The sequence below is a fragment of the Salvelinus namaycush genome, chromosome 22 (genome assembly GCF_016432855.1).
Source record: "Salvelinus namaycush isolate Seneca chromosome 22, SaNama_1.0, whole genome shotgun sequence".
NCBI lineage: Eukaryota > Metazoa > Chordata > Actinopteri > Salmoniformes > Salmonidae > Salvelinus > Salvelinus namaycush.
In genome coordinates this window covers 16,874,303-16,892,306 of record NC_052328.1, presented here as the reverse complement: position 1 = coordinate 16,892,306, position 18,004 = coordinate 16,874,303, and the positions used below count along the sequence as shown (strand labels likewise).

General features: G+C 43.8%; 1 protein-coding gene across 1 annotated transcript in view; it reads right to left on the bottom strand.

Annotated features, from left to right (window-relative positions):
• The window catches only part of birc6 (baculoviral IAP repeat containing 6), a 150,874-nt gene that overhangs the window by 30,867 nt on the left and 102,003 nt on the right, over positions 1-18,004 (bottom strand). Inside the window, exons 65-68 of the mRNA XM_038960502.1 lie at positions 9,570-9,786; positions 6,653-6,798; positions 3,777-3,887; positions 2,305-2,522 (exon numbers count right to left, since the gene is read on the bottom strand). Coding sequence (XP_038816430.1) covers positions 2,305-2,522; positions 3,777-3,887; positions 6,653-6,798; positions 9,570-9,786 — 692 coding nt within the window. The remainder of the gene's footprint in view (positions 1-2,304; positions 2,523-3,776; positions 3,888-6,652; positions 6,799-9,569; positions 9,787-18,004) is intronic.

Sequence of the window (18,004 nt, the reverse complement as noted above, 5' to 3'; positions counted from 1 at the left end):
TGTGTGTATGTACTTATGAGAGAGCGTGTGTGTTTGAGAGTGCCTGACCCCTGTCTTAGCAGCGTCAGCCATGAGTAGCAATATCAAGGGTTGTCATGCCGATCCAGCTCAGCAGAGCACTCACAAGATCGCTGGAGGGCACCGAGCGTCACTCCGGCGGTGTGTATATTTTCATATGAACATTCAGACCCAACACTTTTAGTGCACTTCCCAGAGAAGGGGAAATCTGGAGGGAGTAGCTATTAATGTCTATTAAGATAGCATGACGCTATCGCACCTGGTGAAAGAATGATAATGCACAGTCTATAGCGATAGGACAGGGGAAACTTGAAATGGGGGCAATATGCCAGTTGGGTCCCGAGACATCCACCAGTCTCTGTCAACGTGTGGCCTTTTCTCATTGTGCTACTAAGGAAATAGTTTGTAGTGTTCTTTGCAGAAACAGAACCTTAACCGATGAGGGTTTTGACATTTACGAATGAGACTGCCATTAAATCAGAAAATGGGTCAAGGCCATTTATTAAATGTCATTGGAAAATGAGTACGACTTTCTATGACAGCCGTTGCTGAATGACCACTGGAATGCGAAAGCATAGGCTATCAACACCATATGCAGAGTCCCAAGATACCAAGCCCGTTTCCCCAAGTCATACGGGTTTAATGCCCCAAGCAGCATCCATTTGACTGGAACAGTACTGTAACACCATGTTCACTTTAACAAGCATCTCAATTGGAAAGCATTCAAATGGTCATCTGGCCATTCCCTGAGGCCATCTCTGTATCAGACAGATTGGGTCTCTAGTAAAGCACTTTCACATTCAGTGCCGTGAAAAAGTATTTGCCCGCTTTCAGATTCTCGATTTTTGACAATGAATGTTATCAGATCTTCAACCAAAACCTATTCTATTATTAGATAAAGGCAACCTGAGCGAACAAATAACAAAAATGTCATCATTCTTTAATTTATTTAAAAGGCAAAGTCATGCAACACCCAATGCCCTTTGTGAAAAAGTAATTGCCCTCTTACACTCAATAGCTGGTTGTGCCACCTTTAGCTTCAATGACTGCAACCAAACACTTCCTGTAGTTGTTGATCCGTCTCACAGCGCTGTGGAGGAATTTTTTCCAACTCTTCCATGCAGAACTGCTTTAACTCAGCGACATTCTTGGGTTTTTGAACATGAACTGCTCGTTTCAGGTCCTGACACAACACCTCAAATCAGGTTTACATCTGGACTTTGACTAGGCCATTCCAAAACTTCAAATGTGTTGCTTTTCAGCCATTCTGATATAAACTTGCTTATATGTTTTGGATCATTGTCTTGCTGCATGACCCAGCTGCGCTTCAGCTCACAGACAGATGGCCTGACATTCTCCTGTAGAATTCTCTGATACAGAGCACAATTCATGGTTCCTTCTATAATGGCAAGTTGTCCAGGTCCTGAGGCAGCAAAGCATCTCCAAACCATCACAGTACCACCACCACGCTTGACCATTGGTAGAAGGTTCTTACTCTGGAATACAGTGTTTGGGTTTCACCAGACATAACAGGACGCATGTCGTCCAAAAAAGTTCTACTTCGGACTCATCTGTCCATAGAACATTCTTCCAGGAGTCTTGACGACCATCCAGGTGCTTGCAGGTGGATCATGCAGCAAGACAATGATCCAAAACACACAAGCAAGTCTACATCAGAGTGGCTGAAAAGCAACAAATGTAAAGTTGTGAAATGGCCTAGTCAAAGTCCAGTCCTAAAACCGATTGATATGTGGCAGGACCTGAAATGAGCAATTCATGCTTGAAAACTCACATGCTGCTGAGTTAAATGCAGTTCTGCATGCAAGAGTGGGCCAAAATTCTTCCTCCGTGATGTGAGACTGATCAACAACTACAGGAAACGTTTGGTTGCAGTCATTGCAGCTAAAGGTGGCACAGCCAGTTATTGAGTGTAAGGGGGCAATTACTTTTTCACACAGGGGCATTGGGTGTTGCAAAACTTTGTTTATTAAATAAATGAAATAAGTATCACATTTCTGTGGTATTTGTACACTCATATTCCCTTTATCTAATGTTAGGTTCAGGTTGAAAATATGCTAAAAATTGAGATTCTGAAAGGGAGCCAATACTTTTTCAATGCACAATATACATTGAATACCATTGAAATGATATCACTTATATAGATGAATACCTAAAATGTGAATCGTAAAATGTGGGTTGGCTACTGCATGTATAACATTGTCAGAGAATTCGATGGGTGCCTGAGCATTAAAAAGGCATAGTGGATCCATAGATTAATATCTGTACCTTCATGATGTCCAGCCGCTCTTCGTCGCAGCGGACAAAGACGCTGGAGGAGGAGGAGAGGGGCAGCGATGTGGAGAGTGTGACGGCCTCCTGTGCCAGGCGGCGGGCGCGGGCAGCGCTGTTGGCATCGCTGGCGTTCTTCACCTGAGACATGTAGTGGTAGTTCACCTTGAACACCAGCTTCCCGTCATCGTCCTCCGTGACCATCTCAAAGGTGTCTGCCAGGGAAAGATATCACACGGTTATTAATGTCAATACCTACTGGGAATGCTGGAGAAGGTTTAAACACTTTCAAATGGTTCATTCCACACCAAAGAACAAGGCATGACACAAACATCCTCCCAGTAAATCTGGCAGTAAGTCTCTATTCAGTTATGACATGGCCCCATCTCTTGTCCTTCCATGCTGACTACACCAGCCACACACGTGCATGCTGATTTTGTCCATCCACACCAGACGCAATCATGATACACAGGTTAAAATAACAAAACCAACTGCGAACCCACTATATTAAGGTCGAAACAAACAAGAAACATTCACGGACATTTAGCTCGCTTGCTGTTGCCAGCTAGTTTGTCCTGGGTCATGAACATTGGGTTGTTATTTTACCTGACATGCATATGGCCCTTTTTTTTATAGCTGGTTCGTCGCAGTATTTTGACCTGGAGTCCTACAAAATCGTATGTTTCGCTACTCCAACAATTAATCCACAGATAAAAAGGGAAACCTAGTTAAGTTTTTAGTTAGTTATCTTTAATTAATCTCTCCTCGTTTGTCTTCCAAGCATCCACGTGGGTTTGTATCTTCCTGATCTTCAATAAGGAGGGGACATGCAGCGCCTCAAATAGAACCAAGATCTATTCGAGGGCTTAGCTACGCAGACGCTCGTTCACACGAGTGGTGTGGGAGAAATGATCGAATAACATGTATGTGTACATTTATTTTGCAACGCTCACGGACGCAACGTGGCCAGTGATGTTTGCATGTTAATCATATTGCACACCGGGGTTCCTGCCTTGTTGCCTTGGCGTCTCCGTCTCTCTTTTGTACTTGGACCAGAGCAAACCTGTTTACATTCATGTCACTTGCATTTACTTTCGACGTCTGCCACTCGCAAAAATCAATTGTGGCACAACAAAAGTCCCGTAATCAATCATGGCATGGCAGGATGAGAAGCGACAGACAGAAAAGCCCTTCCTCCCAGCAGACAGGCGGCAGGATTACGTTATGTATCATTTCAGAGAGGGGTAGGAGGGGGCTGTGCTGCTGCTGTGCTCTGGGCACTATGTGCATTGAGGAGGAACCAATCAACAGACAGGCAAGGAGAGAAGAGACAGGCCCTGCCTGTAGTATGTCTAAGCATTCTCCTGTCTTAAGAGAAACAACCCCGTTTCCAACATATCTACCAAACCACACCCGGCACCACAAGTTCAATACAAACACAGAAAAACACACAAACTTAAAGCACTCACCAAACTGGAGCTTCTTCATGATGGCCACGTACTTCTCCTCGAGTGAGCGTAGGATTGACATGGGTTTGGGTCTGGTTGTTGCCTTCTTCGAGGACTCAGCCAACTTCCTCTCTGATGGAGGGAGAAATAAAAAATGAAAGTGTTACCATGGCAGGTTCAACGTTATCCCTGTTTGAGAGCCAGGCTTACCGCTATTTGGCACAACCACCCTCATCTCAGCAGGCTGCTGGCCCAGACCGATGATCTATATATACACACACTAGATGACTGACAAGGTTTAAAATCCACCACTTTTAGAAGATAATGTCTACAATAGTTTTGCCATGTTTATTCTATTATTACAGACACCTTAATTAATGCATACTTGTAAATTATATTATGTAAGGTCTACTACACCTGTTGTATTCGGTGCATGTGACGAATACAATTTGAACTAAACAAATACAAAATTTCAAGATAATTTCTTGAAAATGCCTATGTCACTGTTCCCTATACAACAAAAATGCTTAAATATATGTCATTTTGTCAATGAAATATTTCATTGAAATAATGTAGACTTATATTAATTCCTATGGAGGGGAGTGCCAATATAGCAGACCGGTGGCTTCAAAGCCTCTCACTGGACAATTACATAGCATCAGCAATCCAGGGTTTACATACATCATTGGCCCAGAACTACCATCTTCACATGAATCTACTGACAAACCAGACTGTGATAAGGTACTGCTGAGGTCACCACTTCCTTGATATTACTATCTCACCCACTCCGACAAATAATAGATTCATATCAAAAACACAAATTCAAGCCATATTCTTCATCGCTTCAACCCGATTATCTCCGAATATCGCAGGTAACAGCAGGGTTTGTCACACCACCTTATCCGCCCCACCCATTTCCACCTTCATATTGATGAATGAATCTGCCATCATTTGGAAATGCTAACATGGAATTTCCACCAGTTTCTTCAAAGTCTAGAGTCTTATCAACAGCTTAACCATGTCCAAGACAAATGATAATGGAAACGCCCACCAATTTTCCCACCGATAAAACATAGTGGAGCGATGGGCTAGAGAGCAGTTAACGCATCAACATAATTAACTGTCTGCATATAGCATATTTATAGCACCCCAGCCCTGCTCTCACTTTCTGCTTTGGATACCACTACCTGGACAGATGTGATGCCCATTAAATTACTGGTGCATTTAACTGGCCTATTACAACCAAACTTAGGATGCCAGAGGGACATAAAGAAAAGAAGGCTGTCGATACCGTCATTTACTTTCAGTTCTATTGGCACGTTAGTGTTGGATATCGATACTTCGATAGACCGTTCCCAGTCTCACCAGTCAATACTAGGCTGTAGGAACAGAGCGCTGACCAATGTCCGCCTCCTCGTTAACCCGTCTATGGGCATTTTTTTAAAGACTAAAGTACTCATTAAGCATTTACACATTAGTCCAGCCCTCCCCTATACCGCCCATTCCCTTCTGGTACATGAATCCAGTGGCCGTTAACATATGGACTTATTTAGGTAAAGTGATGGCAGCATTGACCGGCAACTGGGCATCTCACCCCCACAATGCTCACTTAGAGCGCCATTGATTCAGCTGACTACAGGAGAGCCACTGGGAGATAGGCAATCTAATTAATAATATACGCCGCGCAGTTGGGGGGGTGGTTACAGTCAATCCATCATAGGGACATCAACGGGTTGCTTTCTTTAGCGACGGTGAGTAAAGGCTGGCAGGAGTCCCCTGACAGCAGGTTTTAGAAGCCGAGGTCTCAGATATCCACTACCCATTTCACCTGTCCTTCTGCGCTATGGGGCTCTGGGGAGGATTCTGTGTCTCCCTGCACTGTAGGGACACTGACAGATATACTGCATGGACTGTAGGACAACAGGTACCCACAATAGAACATACATAGGGCTTTGATACTAAATAGTAACCCTTTTAGAGAGAGATATGAGAGGCATGGAGTAACTTTTAACCTGTCACTTAGGGCAGTGGTTCCCAACCTTTGTGCCACGTTCCTTGAGGAACTCTTAAGTGTTCCGCGAAACTATTCCTATTCTTAATTAATTTCTTTAACTTAGAAACGTGACCTGTGGCATGCACATTTTGATTTAGGAGCACTAGCGTTGGTCAGATAACACATGAAATGGAACATGGCTACGATCTGTATCGTAGTTTCAGGTTCAGTGCGCTCAGGCTGTTAGATTATTTATCATCTGAGGGGTGCGCATCACGAGCAAAGTCATTGTATAATATAACTTTGTCTGTGAAAAACATTAGCACCGGTAAGTCAGAGCTTAGTCAAAGTCATCGATTTATTATGTCTTTGGCCTTTGCTATACCACAGCCTCTGCCATAGAAACAAACATTTGTTTTAGGTGTGCCGAAGAATTGTATCCCTGCTACTTGAAAAAATGTTGGGAACCACCGTCTTACGGAATTGGGGTGGCGATGGGGAGTTGGATACAGGATGTTCAGGCCTAAAACAGGCAATTTTTTCATTAATTAAGACCAAATTGAGACTTAAAGGGCTCTAGTCAAACAGCCCAGGAAATTTGTACTTGTGGTAGCTAAAATTAGAGACCCATTTTCTCATCCTTGTCCCAAGAACACACAGGACAAAAGAGAGCCGGCAGCCAGAGAAAAAGAGAGAGTAGGAAGACAGTTGAGACCTGCTGAAATCAGAAATAATTCAGTGAAACAGACAACCTTTAAAAAAGACACGGGTTAACATTTTACTGTGTCACGTATTACAATAAATGTGCGTAAAAATCCAAGGAGTGTCCAGACTAATATTCCCTCTGCTCTGCAGGTTTGGCCCTTGCCCAGAGAGAGAGAAGTGAGGTATGTGTGTGGCTTACCCTGGTTGGCCTGCCGTAGGCTGGTGGTGGCAGCATAGACAATCTCGGCCGTCCTCTGGATGTCAGGCACCAGCAGGGTCAGCCCCTCAGGTTCTGGGTCTGAGCTATCAGGCTTCACCACACCTTTCGCCTTGTCTTTCTTTGACCTGGAGAACAGAACAAAGGGAGAGAGTTCAGGAATCATATTCCTCTCAAAAATCCTGCAGAGACATATATTGCTAGTTTTCTTGGGGAAGGAAATCTGGGGCGATTATATTACTGATGGGAATAGAAATATTCAATCACTCTACTGTGCAACAATTACACATCGGCATTTTCTGGTTGGAGAGTTTATCTAGATGAGTCTTGTGTCTATCTAAAAAGGAGCATTTTGCCCAGTGAGCCACAATTCTGGAACAAAATTGATAATCCCGGAGCAAAATTGATAATCCCATTCCCAGCACCGTCCAGGCTTCCACATGTCACTAGCAATTCCCATTGTGCTCCCGAGCTCTGCCATTCCCTGCCCCCTACACGCACGGAGTGAAACTGCATTTTTCATGCTCTGTTAAAGGGGTGAGCGTACGAGGGTGAAGCCTCAAAACTACGATGAAGAAAAATCGGACCCAATGTTCAGACAGACAGAACGAAGGGGCAAGGCTACTGTTCTCCTCCGTCCACCTACTATGAATAATTTAAACCAGCGTTGTGAAGCCTTGCAGCATAAATAACTTGGTCCTCACAACTAGATAAGCAGAGAGACCAATTTCTATGGAGGTTTGTATCGGAACTAAACTGCACATTGAAAAAACCTTGCTGCTTTCGTCCCAGGTAAAATAGGTATCTGCTTCAAAAATCCTGTGTTAAGTGGAAAACCCAGAGGAGGCTGAAATACACAAGGGATGTAGACAGTCCTTTAACCTTGTGCTTAAACGCTGTGGGATCTGAGAGAAGAATGGATTCCATGCCCCTGCTGGGGTGGTGGTGGTGGGTCGCTGAGAAAGCCACTTTCCGCATGACCTTCTTTGAAGTTGAACGGCGGCCAAGTTCCCTCTGCTCGCTCGCCCCAGAATCCTCTGCTCCACCGAGGACAGTTAGCGAAGGTCTTCTGTCACCAACCCCCCCACTCCTCTCTCCACCCCTGCCACTACCCGTCCTCATCGGCCAGGCAGCTACACAGGCCTTGGACAGGGTGGGCACAGATTGGGAGAGACAGTTGAATAAGAGGATGCCGATAACATTCTGCTGTGGCTGCCCAGCCGCCCCGAGGCCCTGCTTTCATTAGACTCTCTCTGTGTGTCTGAACACCAGCCCTCAGAGCACAACCTGATGTGATGGCTGCAGATATGATGCTTATGAACCAGTCATCGCTAAGGCCTGACGATAGCAGGGCAGTTTCTTTTCCCCCCCTCACTGGTAGAGAAACTACAACTTAATGCTGGACCATCCTCAGACTGTAATCCTAACTGTGTTTCTGATAAGCAGAAGGGGTACAGACCACCAGGTAGGTCTGTCAGAGTCTCCCAGGGCCGATGGGCTATTCCGCTGTACATTTCAAAAGCACTGTCATGGGTCCTAGCTTGTTTGTTGGTGGAGCATCTAAGAGGGATGGGCTGTGCCTTCTAAAAATAACTCACCTGGCTAAAGCCTTAAATTCACCAGGGTGGAGGGAGGGAGAAAAATATGCAAGTCTGTGGGAATCGTACATGAGATGGAACTGTTTGATACCTGTCAATGTCTAACCAGGCACACTTTAAATATTGACGGGGTTGGGTTCCCATGGAATATTGATGATCCCGTGGGCTGGGCGGATGTACGTAGGGTTCTGACCTGGTAGAGAGGTAAAGAGTGCCTTTGCTTCTCTTGAGGTGTCCCTGCTACTGTCGTTGCGTCAAGCCCACAGTCAGCACTGGGCTGGTTGTAGTGATGTGCAGTTTTAAACTACTCTATTTACCGACATGAGTCATGAATCATTTTTTTTTTTTGGGGGGGGGGGGTTGTTTGACCTGCTGGCCTCAATGAAATCTACAGCAGGATTAATAATCTCTCCTCCGACTCACAGGCTCTGGAGACGTGCTGCGACCATCATGTGCACGCAGGCAACATCGAGAAGAAAAAGACAGTAATAATTGATTGCATGGTGTAAGAATGAATGCAATTCATTGATTATTGAATGTTATTGGTGGACAGAGCTTTGAAGAACCAAAACATTGCAGACAGCCTGCCTCTGCTTAACAACACTCGAAACCGAGAATTAATCGTTTGGGGGGTTGCTGCCTTTCGTAAACAATAGGTGCTTATTTCCCTCATGGCAGTCAAAGTCATTCAGCCAAGAGTTGTTCACAATCTAGTCCCGTTGCGGCCACAACTAGAACTCATTTCAAAGGTATACATAAATCATTGTATTTGTATGCCTAGCAATCACAAAACGTACATTGTTTGAAGCACACTTTTATAAGTCTCATGAATAACAGCTCCAATAAGCCACCTATGGTAAATGAGAATCATGACTTGAGTTTTCAGTTCATTGTTCGCCGGTAAGGGGTCCTGCCTCCTGCGTGCTCTGGGCATGACTAAACAAATGAACAAAATAAGTAGAAAAATATTAGTCCTTTTGACTGAATGAGTTGAAAAGATCTGAGTCAGTAAAAAAAGCTGAACTTCCCATCACTAGCTGGTTGGGGTGACGTATGGGAGGGAGGTGTGATAACATGGGCTTCCTGCACACTGTGGGGCTGTGATTAATAAAGGGTGGACACAGACCCACAGGTCAGGTCTACATTGCACTAGCACTGATCACTCAGTGTCTACGGAGACGGACGGGACAGTTGAAACTCATGCTCAGCTGAAACCATCAATTCACATTGATTAAATGGGAAATTAGACTTAATTATTTGCTTGTTCTGTATATTCTTACTCTGTCCGTCTAAGTCCCCACCTGAGGCGGTTGGTGTAGGTGTCCACGCAGGTTTTCATCTTGGCCAGCAGCATGCCCACAGAAGTCTGTCCCTCGGAGCGCTCCTCCTCCTCTTCCTCCTGGCTGGGGTCTCCTGACAGGGGCAGCAGCAGGGGAACCAGGGCCGTTGAGGTGGAGATGGCCCTCAGCAGCTCCAGCAGCGCCCGGTACAGGGGCACATGACGTGCCATGTCCAGTACTGAGGGAGAAGAGAACACAGAAACGAGGGGTTAGGAAGGTAAATTAGGTTTCCGAACGCATAAGAAAGAGCCTACAGAGAACTGGTAATAGTGTTTCGGAGTCAATCAAAAACGGAATAAAAACACAGACATGATTTAGACACCTCTCCTGCTATCAAACAACGCACCGCTGTAAAAAGAAAGATTGACTGACGCATCTGAAGACACACTTGAGGTTTAGAAATCAAAATTCATTCAATATATGATTACATGCCAGGACAACATAGCGAAAGTATCAGTCTCATGGCCCTTGAGTGAACCTCTTTTTGTGCGTGTGTGTGCGCGCGTGTGTGTGTGCGCGCATTTACAGGAAAGATGGGTGCAGGTTAGAGAACTCCAGATTGCTCGGAGATTGCACTTGGAGAGTGGAGAGGAGCAGCAGGACTAGAAATGGATCGTAGTGAGTAGCAAACTGGTGAAAGGGGATTTTAAAGATGATTAAATTTCCAGGAATGTACAAATGACAAACGACATGCACACACAAGGAACAGCCCTGAGGCGGCCAAAACCAAGTCCAGAACTCAATTTAGACTCTTCACAAACAAAATGTGCGCCTGACTTCCCCCAATACCACCTCATGTCCCTGAACGCAACTCAAACAGCCTTGTGTTCCAGTCCCTGAAATTAAGCCGAGCCAACTAGTCAGGAGGGCAGGCAACAATGGAAGCAAATCTAAAAAAAGGTTAAGCCTGGGGCCTAGCAACCCCTCACTTTGCCCAGATACAGGATTGCATCAAATAAGAAATAATTAAATAATGAATCTCAGGGTGTCATTTTGTATAATGAGTCAGGCAGCGTGATAGATTTTTCTATCACTTATTGTGATGGGAGGATTTCATACGGCACAGGTCCCCCTCATCCCCATGACGAGGACTGACAGTTCCCACTTCACACCCATTATGGAAGTTTAAATAACATAGGGGTGTGGTGGCGAACCTGCTGAGCCTACCTCCAACATTCCCTTGTGAGGAACTGGGCTGGGGCGTGACAGAGGGAAGGTGCACTCAGTCGACCTACAAACCCCATTAAAATCTAGACTGGTTCCACTAAGTTGTGCTTTGAGAAAGGCCTCCACAACATCCCCAGCCTGGACCAGTGAGAAACCAGGTTAAAAAGAATGTGCTGGGTTTTGGGTGGGGTCCATCGGGTTACCAGTTGGGGAATAAAACAAAAGAACAACCAGACATACACTACCGTTCAAAAGGGTGGGGTCACTTAGAAATGTCCTTGTGTTTGAAAGAAAAGCAAATTTTTTGTCCATTAAAAAAACATCAAATTGATCAGAAATACAGCGTAGACATTGTTAATGTTGTAAATGACTACTGTAGCTGGAAACTGCAGATTTTCTATGGAATATCTACATAGGCATACAGAGGCCCATTATCAGCAACCATCACTCCTATGTTCCAATGGCACATTGTGTTAGCTAATCCAAGTTTATCATTTTAAAAGGCTAATTGATCATTAGAAAACCCTTATGCAATTGTTAGCACAGCTGAAAACTGTTGTTCTGATTAAAGAAGCAATAAAACCTAGAAGGCTAGCATCCCGGAGTCACCTCCTCACTATTGATGTTGAGACTGGTGTTTTGTGGGTACTATTTAATGAAGCTGCCATTTGAGGACTTGTGAGGTGTCTGTTTCTCAAACTAGACACTAATGTACTTGTCCTCTTGCTCAGTTGTGCACCGAGGCCTCCCACTCCTCCTTTTATTCAGCCAGTTTGCGCTGTTCTGTGAAGGGAGTAGTACACAGCGATATACGAGATTTTCAGTTTCTTGGCAATTTCTTACACGGAATAGCCTTAATTTCTCAGAACAATAGACTGACGAGTTTCAGAAGAAAGTTCTTTGTTTCTGGCCATTTTGAGCCTGTAATCTAACCCACACATGCTGATGCTCCAGATACTGAACTAGTCTAAAGGCCAGTTTTATTGCTTCTTTAATCAGAAGCACAGCTGAACCAAGATCATGTCCATCATTGTCAAAGGCATATCCAGTCTGTGTGTAAAGAGATTGCCGGTGACCATAAAGGAATGACCATTTGAGGATGTGAACGTATGTGTGTGTGTGGGGCACTGTTTACGTGAGCGCACCCGTGTGCTTGTGCCAGCCTCAAATGGAGCAGGACGGCCCTAACTTTGGCTCCCAGGCTGCTTTACATTTATATTGGAATTCCCGGCCCCAACGTCCCTGTCCCAGTATTTGAACGTTGACCTCCCTCCGCTTTAATCTGCGCCTCAATCCTTTCCACTGTCTGTGGACGGCAAAGCACAGAATCCAAATCCCCACCCTACTGAATACATTTACGCAATTACCGCTATGCTCAGCTAACTGATATGATTGATGTGGGAGATGCCGCTATCTGATGTTGCCCAGTGATATGTGTGTGTTGCCCCTAAACTTCTCTTCCTCAATGTTACTCTTTCCTCCCCATTCTCATGGTCAAGTCCGTCCCCCGTTCACCATCATTTCATTTGTACTAACTGAGTTACAACCAACAAAATAGACTTCTCTGCACGAGGAAAGACAGACTGAGAATTTTTCAATGGGTGATAGATAAGGTTTGGAAATCGAACCACACCAATAATGCTGCAGAAACAAACATGGGTCTGATGTGACCTTCATTCTCTTAAGGCAAAACATCATTATGTCAGATGACAAAGGTTGACACAAAAAAAAACAATAGGAGGGCCATCTTCCCTGAATTTAAATTGGCAATCAAATGTGCATTTGTTTACAAATTTGACTGCCCTGGCAGTAATTTCATTCACATTCTCTGATTCTGACAGTGCCAATAGATGAATGCACTAACAGGATAAATAACAGACTAAGGTTAATAGCAATACTTTGAGAGACCCACAGAAACGGAAGTACAGTAAACTGGACATCAATCTTGACCACGGCTTGCTTTTGGAGACTGTTGGAGCAGATAGCCTTGAGTAGGTGTGATTTAAGGTCCTCCTTGGGGGCTGTATAGCTGGGTGCTTAGTATAGAGAGCAGACGCGTTGGGTGATTAAAAGTTAATGCCCCACCTGAGCAGCTCCGTTGATGACTCACCCCTGCATTGGCTCCTTAAAATAAAAGGCCCTTCAACTAGGCTTAATGCCTCCCCGTCCACTGTCACTTAATACATAGATGTGTAAAGCCATTTGAATTCAGTCATTATTTACAGCATCCCTTTTGATTTAAACAAAACTTTCCATAAATGTTTGCCCATGGAAGTGGTCAAAAACGAACTGACTTTTTGGACCTGACTGCCAAAACATCCAGGAGGTAAGTGCTCAAAGTTGACCCATTTTGCATTACCCACCGTACCATGAGAAATCCATGTCTTCGTCACCGGAAAATATATAGTTTGAAATAATTTTAAAATGTACAAACAGTGTTGTTAAACTATTTTATTATTTCTTTAAAAAAAAGTTTAATATATATATATATTTTTTAAACCTTTAATGTCAATGCTCTAAAAACACGTAAACTCTATATTCATATATGTTGTAGCGTAGAGCCCATTTCACATCTGAGGTTGTGGTGTTGTACCTGCCATTGGTTGAGACACGCTCTTAAATACAGGGTGGGTGTACTTTCAATCATAGAAATATAATTCATAGAATGGACCTATCCCTTCAGATCACTGCAATAAAGCTGGTACACCATTGAAATTAAGTTACAATTTTTTACTGTAATTAGTAACAAGATGACCACCAGTTCCCCCACCGTTGAACGTCAACTTATATGGTCATGTATATTCTCTTATCTATTTCTATGATTTCAATAGGTTTCCTATGGAGGATTGACAGCATCATTTAAAACAGATATTCCCATTCAAGTCAACATTCTCTGATGTGTGGACTTCCATCTTTGTGGTACCATTTGAAAGTAGAAATTCCTATTTATTCCCATTTTAGTTCATTTATCAGCCTAAACATGACACCCACCCTGTATTCAAGAGCATGTTGTCTCAACCAATAGGGGCCACAACACAAAAAAATTCAATGTAAAATAGGGTCTAAGCTACAACGTGTGAATATGTTGTAGCTTAATATGGGATGAACTTCTAAAAGGATCACTCACCTAAAAATAAAAAATAAAAATAAAAACGAGATAAAACTGCAGTTCCTCACTCTTTTCTCTGTATACATCAATGATGTCGCTCTTGCTGCTGGTGATTCTCTGATCCACCTCTACGCAGACAACACCATTCTGTATACTTCTGGCCCTTCTTCGGACAGTGTTAACTAACCTCCAGACAAGCTTCAATAACATACAACTCTCCTTCCGTGGCATCCAACTGGTCTTAAATGCAAGTAAAACTAAATGCATGCTCTTCAACCGATCGCTGCCTGCACCTGCCCGCCCGTTCAGCATCACTACTCTGGATGGTTCTGACTTAGAATATGTGGACAACTACAAATACCTAGGTGTCTGGTTAGACTGTAAACTCTCCTTCCAGATTCAAATTAAGCATCTTCAATCCAAAATTAAATCTAGAATCGGCTTCCTATTTCGCAACAAAGACTCCTTCACTCATGCTGCCAAATAAACACTCATAAAACTGACTATCCTATCGATCCTTGACTTCTGCGATGTCATTTACAAAATAGCCTCCAACACTCAGCAAATTGGATGCAGTCTATCACAGTGCCATCCGTTTTGTCACCAAAGCCCCATTGACCACCTACCACTGCGACCTGTATGCTCTCGTTGGCTGTCCCACGCTTCATATTCGTCGCCAAACCCACTGGCCCTAGGTCATCTATAAGTCTTAGCTAGGTAAAGCTCCCCCTTATTTCAGCTCACTGGTCACCATAGCAGCACCTACCCGTAGCATGCGCTCCAGCAGGTATATTTCACTGGTCATCCCCAAAGCCAACTCCTCCTTTGGCCGCCTTTCCTTCCAGTTCTCTGCTGCCAGTGACTGGAACAAATTGCAAAAATCACTGAAGCTGGAGACCCATATCTCCCTCACTAACTTTAAGCACCAGCTGTCAGAGAAGCTTACCGATCATTGCACCTGTACACAGCCCATTTGTAAATAGCCCACCCAACTACCTCATCCCCATGTTATTTTTTTGCTCCTTTGCACCCCAGTATCTCTACTTGCACATTCATCTTCTGTACATCTATCACTCCAGTGTCAATGCTAAATTGTAATCATTTCACCACTATGGCCTATTTATTGCCTTACCTCCCTAATCTTACTACATTTGCACACACTGAATATAGATTTTTCTATTGTTTTATTGACTATTCAGGTCAAAAGTCACTTTCTGAGCAATTCTACAGTGAGCAAATATGTATGTTAGATTTCATTCAAATCAAAAGGGGTTATGTCAAAAAGTGATTGAATTTAAATGGGTATACCCATACCCAAAATAGAGCTCCACAAGTCACTGCCCCGCTTTCTAAGTGAGGCTAAAATAGGGCAGGATTCACACAGAAACACACAAGCAGAGGGATTTGCAGTGTGTGTTTGTGCGGGTTGTAGGTGGATGATGTGTGAGCATCTCATGAGAGGCGACATGGACACAGAGGGCATCAATCTCCCGCTGGTGCCAGTGACTACGTCACCAAAACACCATAAATTCTGCAGCTGCACGGAATACCGTTACCATCCAATCGCTCTCAGCAGGAAGGGGGGAGGTGGAGACAAGGAGAGATAAGTTGATAGAGAGAGCAGCAGGGGGAGATGGACTGGAGCACTGATGCATTCTCTAAAACAACAGAATCTCAACCACCCAGAGACAAAACAGAGACGCTCTTTGCATACTGTATATTAAAAACAAGGCCTATAGACTAAGCCTTTATCTTAAAATCGGCTTACAATGGTTTTAATGGTTTGGGGTGAACAATATATTATGGTTTACTTTGAAAAAGAAACTTGGAGGACCATGGCTATGCAAACAGTTTAACAAAGGGCTGGGGTGGTTAATCCCAGGTACTTTCTAGAGTTGGGAAGGTCAGAGACCAACAGAGATGTCTATTTTTGCCATGTGGGTTGGTTAAAGTTTAAATCGGCTTTTCTCAACAGTGCTCACAACTGCTTCTGACACACGAGAAGACGGGGAACGCCTTGTATTTATTCACACCACTTCTCATCGGAGCTGGGTGAGCGTATCATTGGCTGGCAGTCTTCTAGCCGTGGGCATGGCAGGGTCAACACCACTGAGACAGATTGGGCCTTCAAACACTGGTGCCTAACTGGTGCTACTAATCCAAATTCGTATGCATCACAAGATTCCAGTCTATTTGGGAATCCGTCATTAAAATAATCTGCATATCATCAACAGCCTGTCACCCCGATGTCAAGCCCTTGCAGGAAATAGGGCTAACTATCATGACAGGAAGAGACTAAAAACTGACGGGTGAGAGGAAGAAAGAAACAGGCGAGAGGGAGGTGAGCAAACCAAACACAATTAATTAAGGAGAACGAGATCAAAACAGTAGAATGTAACAGTGGAGCCAAGACATGATGACCTGAAATGTCTCCTGGCTGGAACAACCAATAAGCAATTCAGAGACGTCATCCAAAAAGCCACAAGGCAAGGGGGAGGCATCTAATATACTCTATTACAAACTTTACTCAGAAATCACACAAAGAGCAGGTTGAAATATTACATCAAGCTAAGTGTGATGTTGAAATACGACACTCCAGACAGAGTTGAGAAACTCAGTCAAGGGTTAGCTGCATACATAATGCATGTGCGACTACAATTGAAAGTAGAAAGCCTTTGCTGGTCCACAAAGGAAAGTACAAGCATTAAGAAAACAGCACCCTCTGAGTACCCCAGCCATGTTATCTCGGCCTACCCTGTTATTGTCAATGTAACAACACACCAGCCATTTGTATTTTTAATCGCTGTCATTTTGATAGGGAGACGTTGTGGGTGATTAACATTGACGGGAAACACAGAAAACGAGACCCCAGAGTTGACGTATGTCTACCTTGTGAAAGTTATAATTCAACATCTCCCCTTTCCATATGTGACAAAGTTTAGCGGTACTGTCACTTTATCCAATTTAGACGTGCTGAGGAAGTTAAATGACATGGAAAACGAAGGGATCCAGCACAGCTCAACATTTTCTATTTAATGGGCCATTAGGTTGAAAGCTATTCTTGGAATGGAGCTTTTTAGGATATTAAAGAGAATAGGATGACGTTCATGGTTGGGTGCAAGTGTGTGTGGGATTGTACGATACTTCCTCCAAAGATGTCAACAAACACAACATAAAAAACATGGAAATATTTTTTTAAATTCATTTTATATTTATAATAAGATTGCATAGTGAATATGGCAATATGAAAACTGTGCTCATTTTCTTGTTTCATGTTTTACGCATGAATTACACAAATGTAGAATAAATATTCCATTATTAATCTCCAAGTGGCCTTCGATTTGGCATTATTTAACACGTCACAAGGAGTGTCACTCCATCTAGTGGCAGGGGTCGGCTCAGGATTCAGCAGTGGGCTGCATCTGTTTGTCGAACCAAACCCAACGCAGTGACATGTTTCAGCTAAAGCAGCCACATTCCCCCCTCTGTGGCTCCGGGTTTGGAATGAGATAAGAAACCAAGAAAAAGAGAATGAGTGTGCAAACACAAGAGGCCTGCACTTCTGGGAAGGAGGGAGGAGATGGAGAGAGGGAGCGATGCTGCCACTGCCACCGCCTGCCTTTGTGTACTTGACAAATTAGTGTTCGCACAACAATGCCAGATAAGAGTGCTGTTGGCGACCACTCCTCTTCTACCACCGACGCTGTTGGCAGCTTCAATACAAGAGGAACAAGCCAAGTCCACCCTGCCCCTTTTCTCCTGTTCCCCGTCTCCTGCTCCTCCTACTGTATACCAGCACTAAGTGAAATGTGTCAGATAGGATGCTGGGTTCTACACATGTGACATAGCAGTATTTGATCCTGTATTTTAAGCCATATCCAGAAATGAGGATTGCAAAAAGAAATAAGCTATTGTCGGTTTATCTACGCATTGTCACTTTAATAACTCTACCTACATGTACATATTACCTTGAATATAACCGGTGCCCCCGCACATTGACTCTGTACCGGTACCCCCAGTATATAGCCTCGCTATTGTTATTTTCCTGCTGCTCTTTAATTACGTGTTACTTTTATTTCTTATTTCTTGGGGGGGTATTTTTCTCCAAACGGAATTGTTG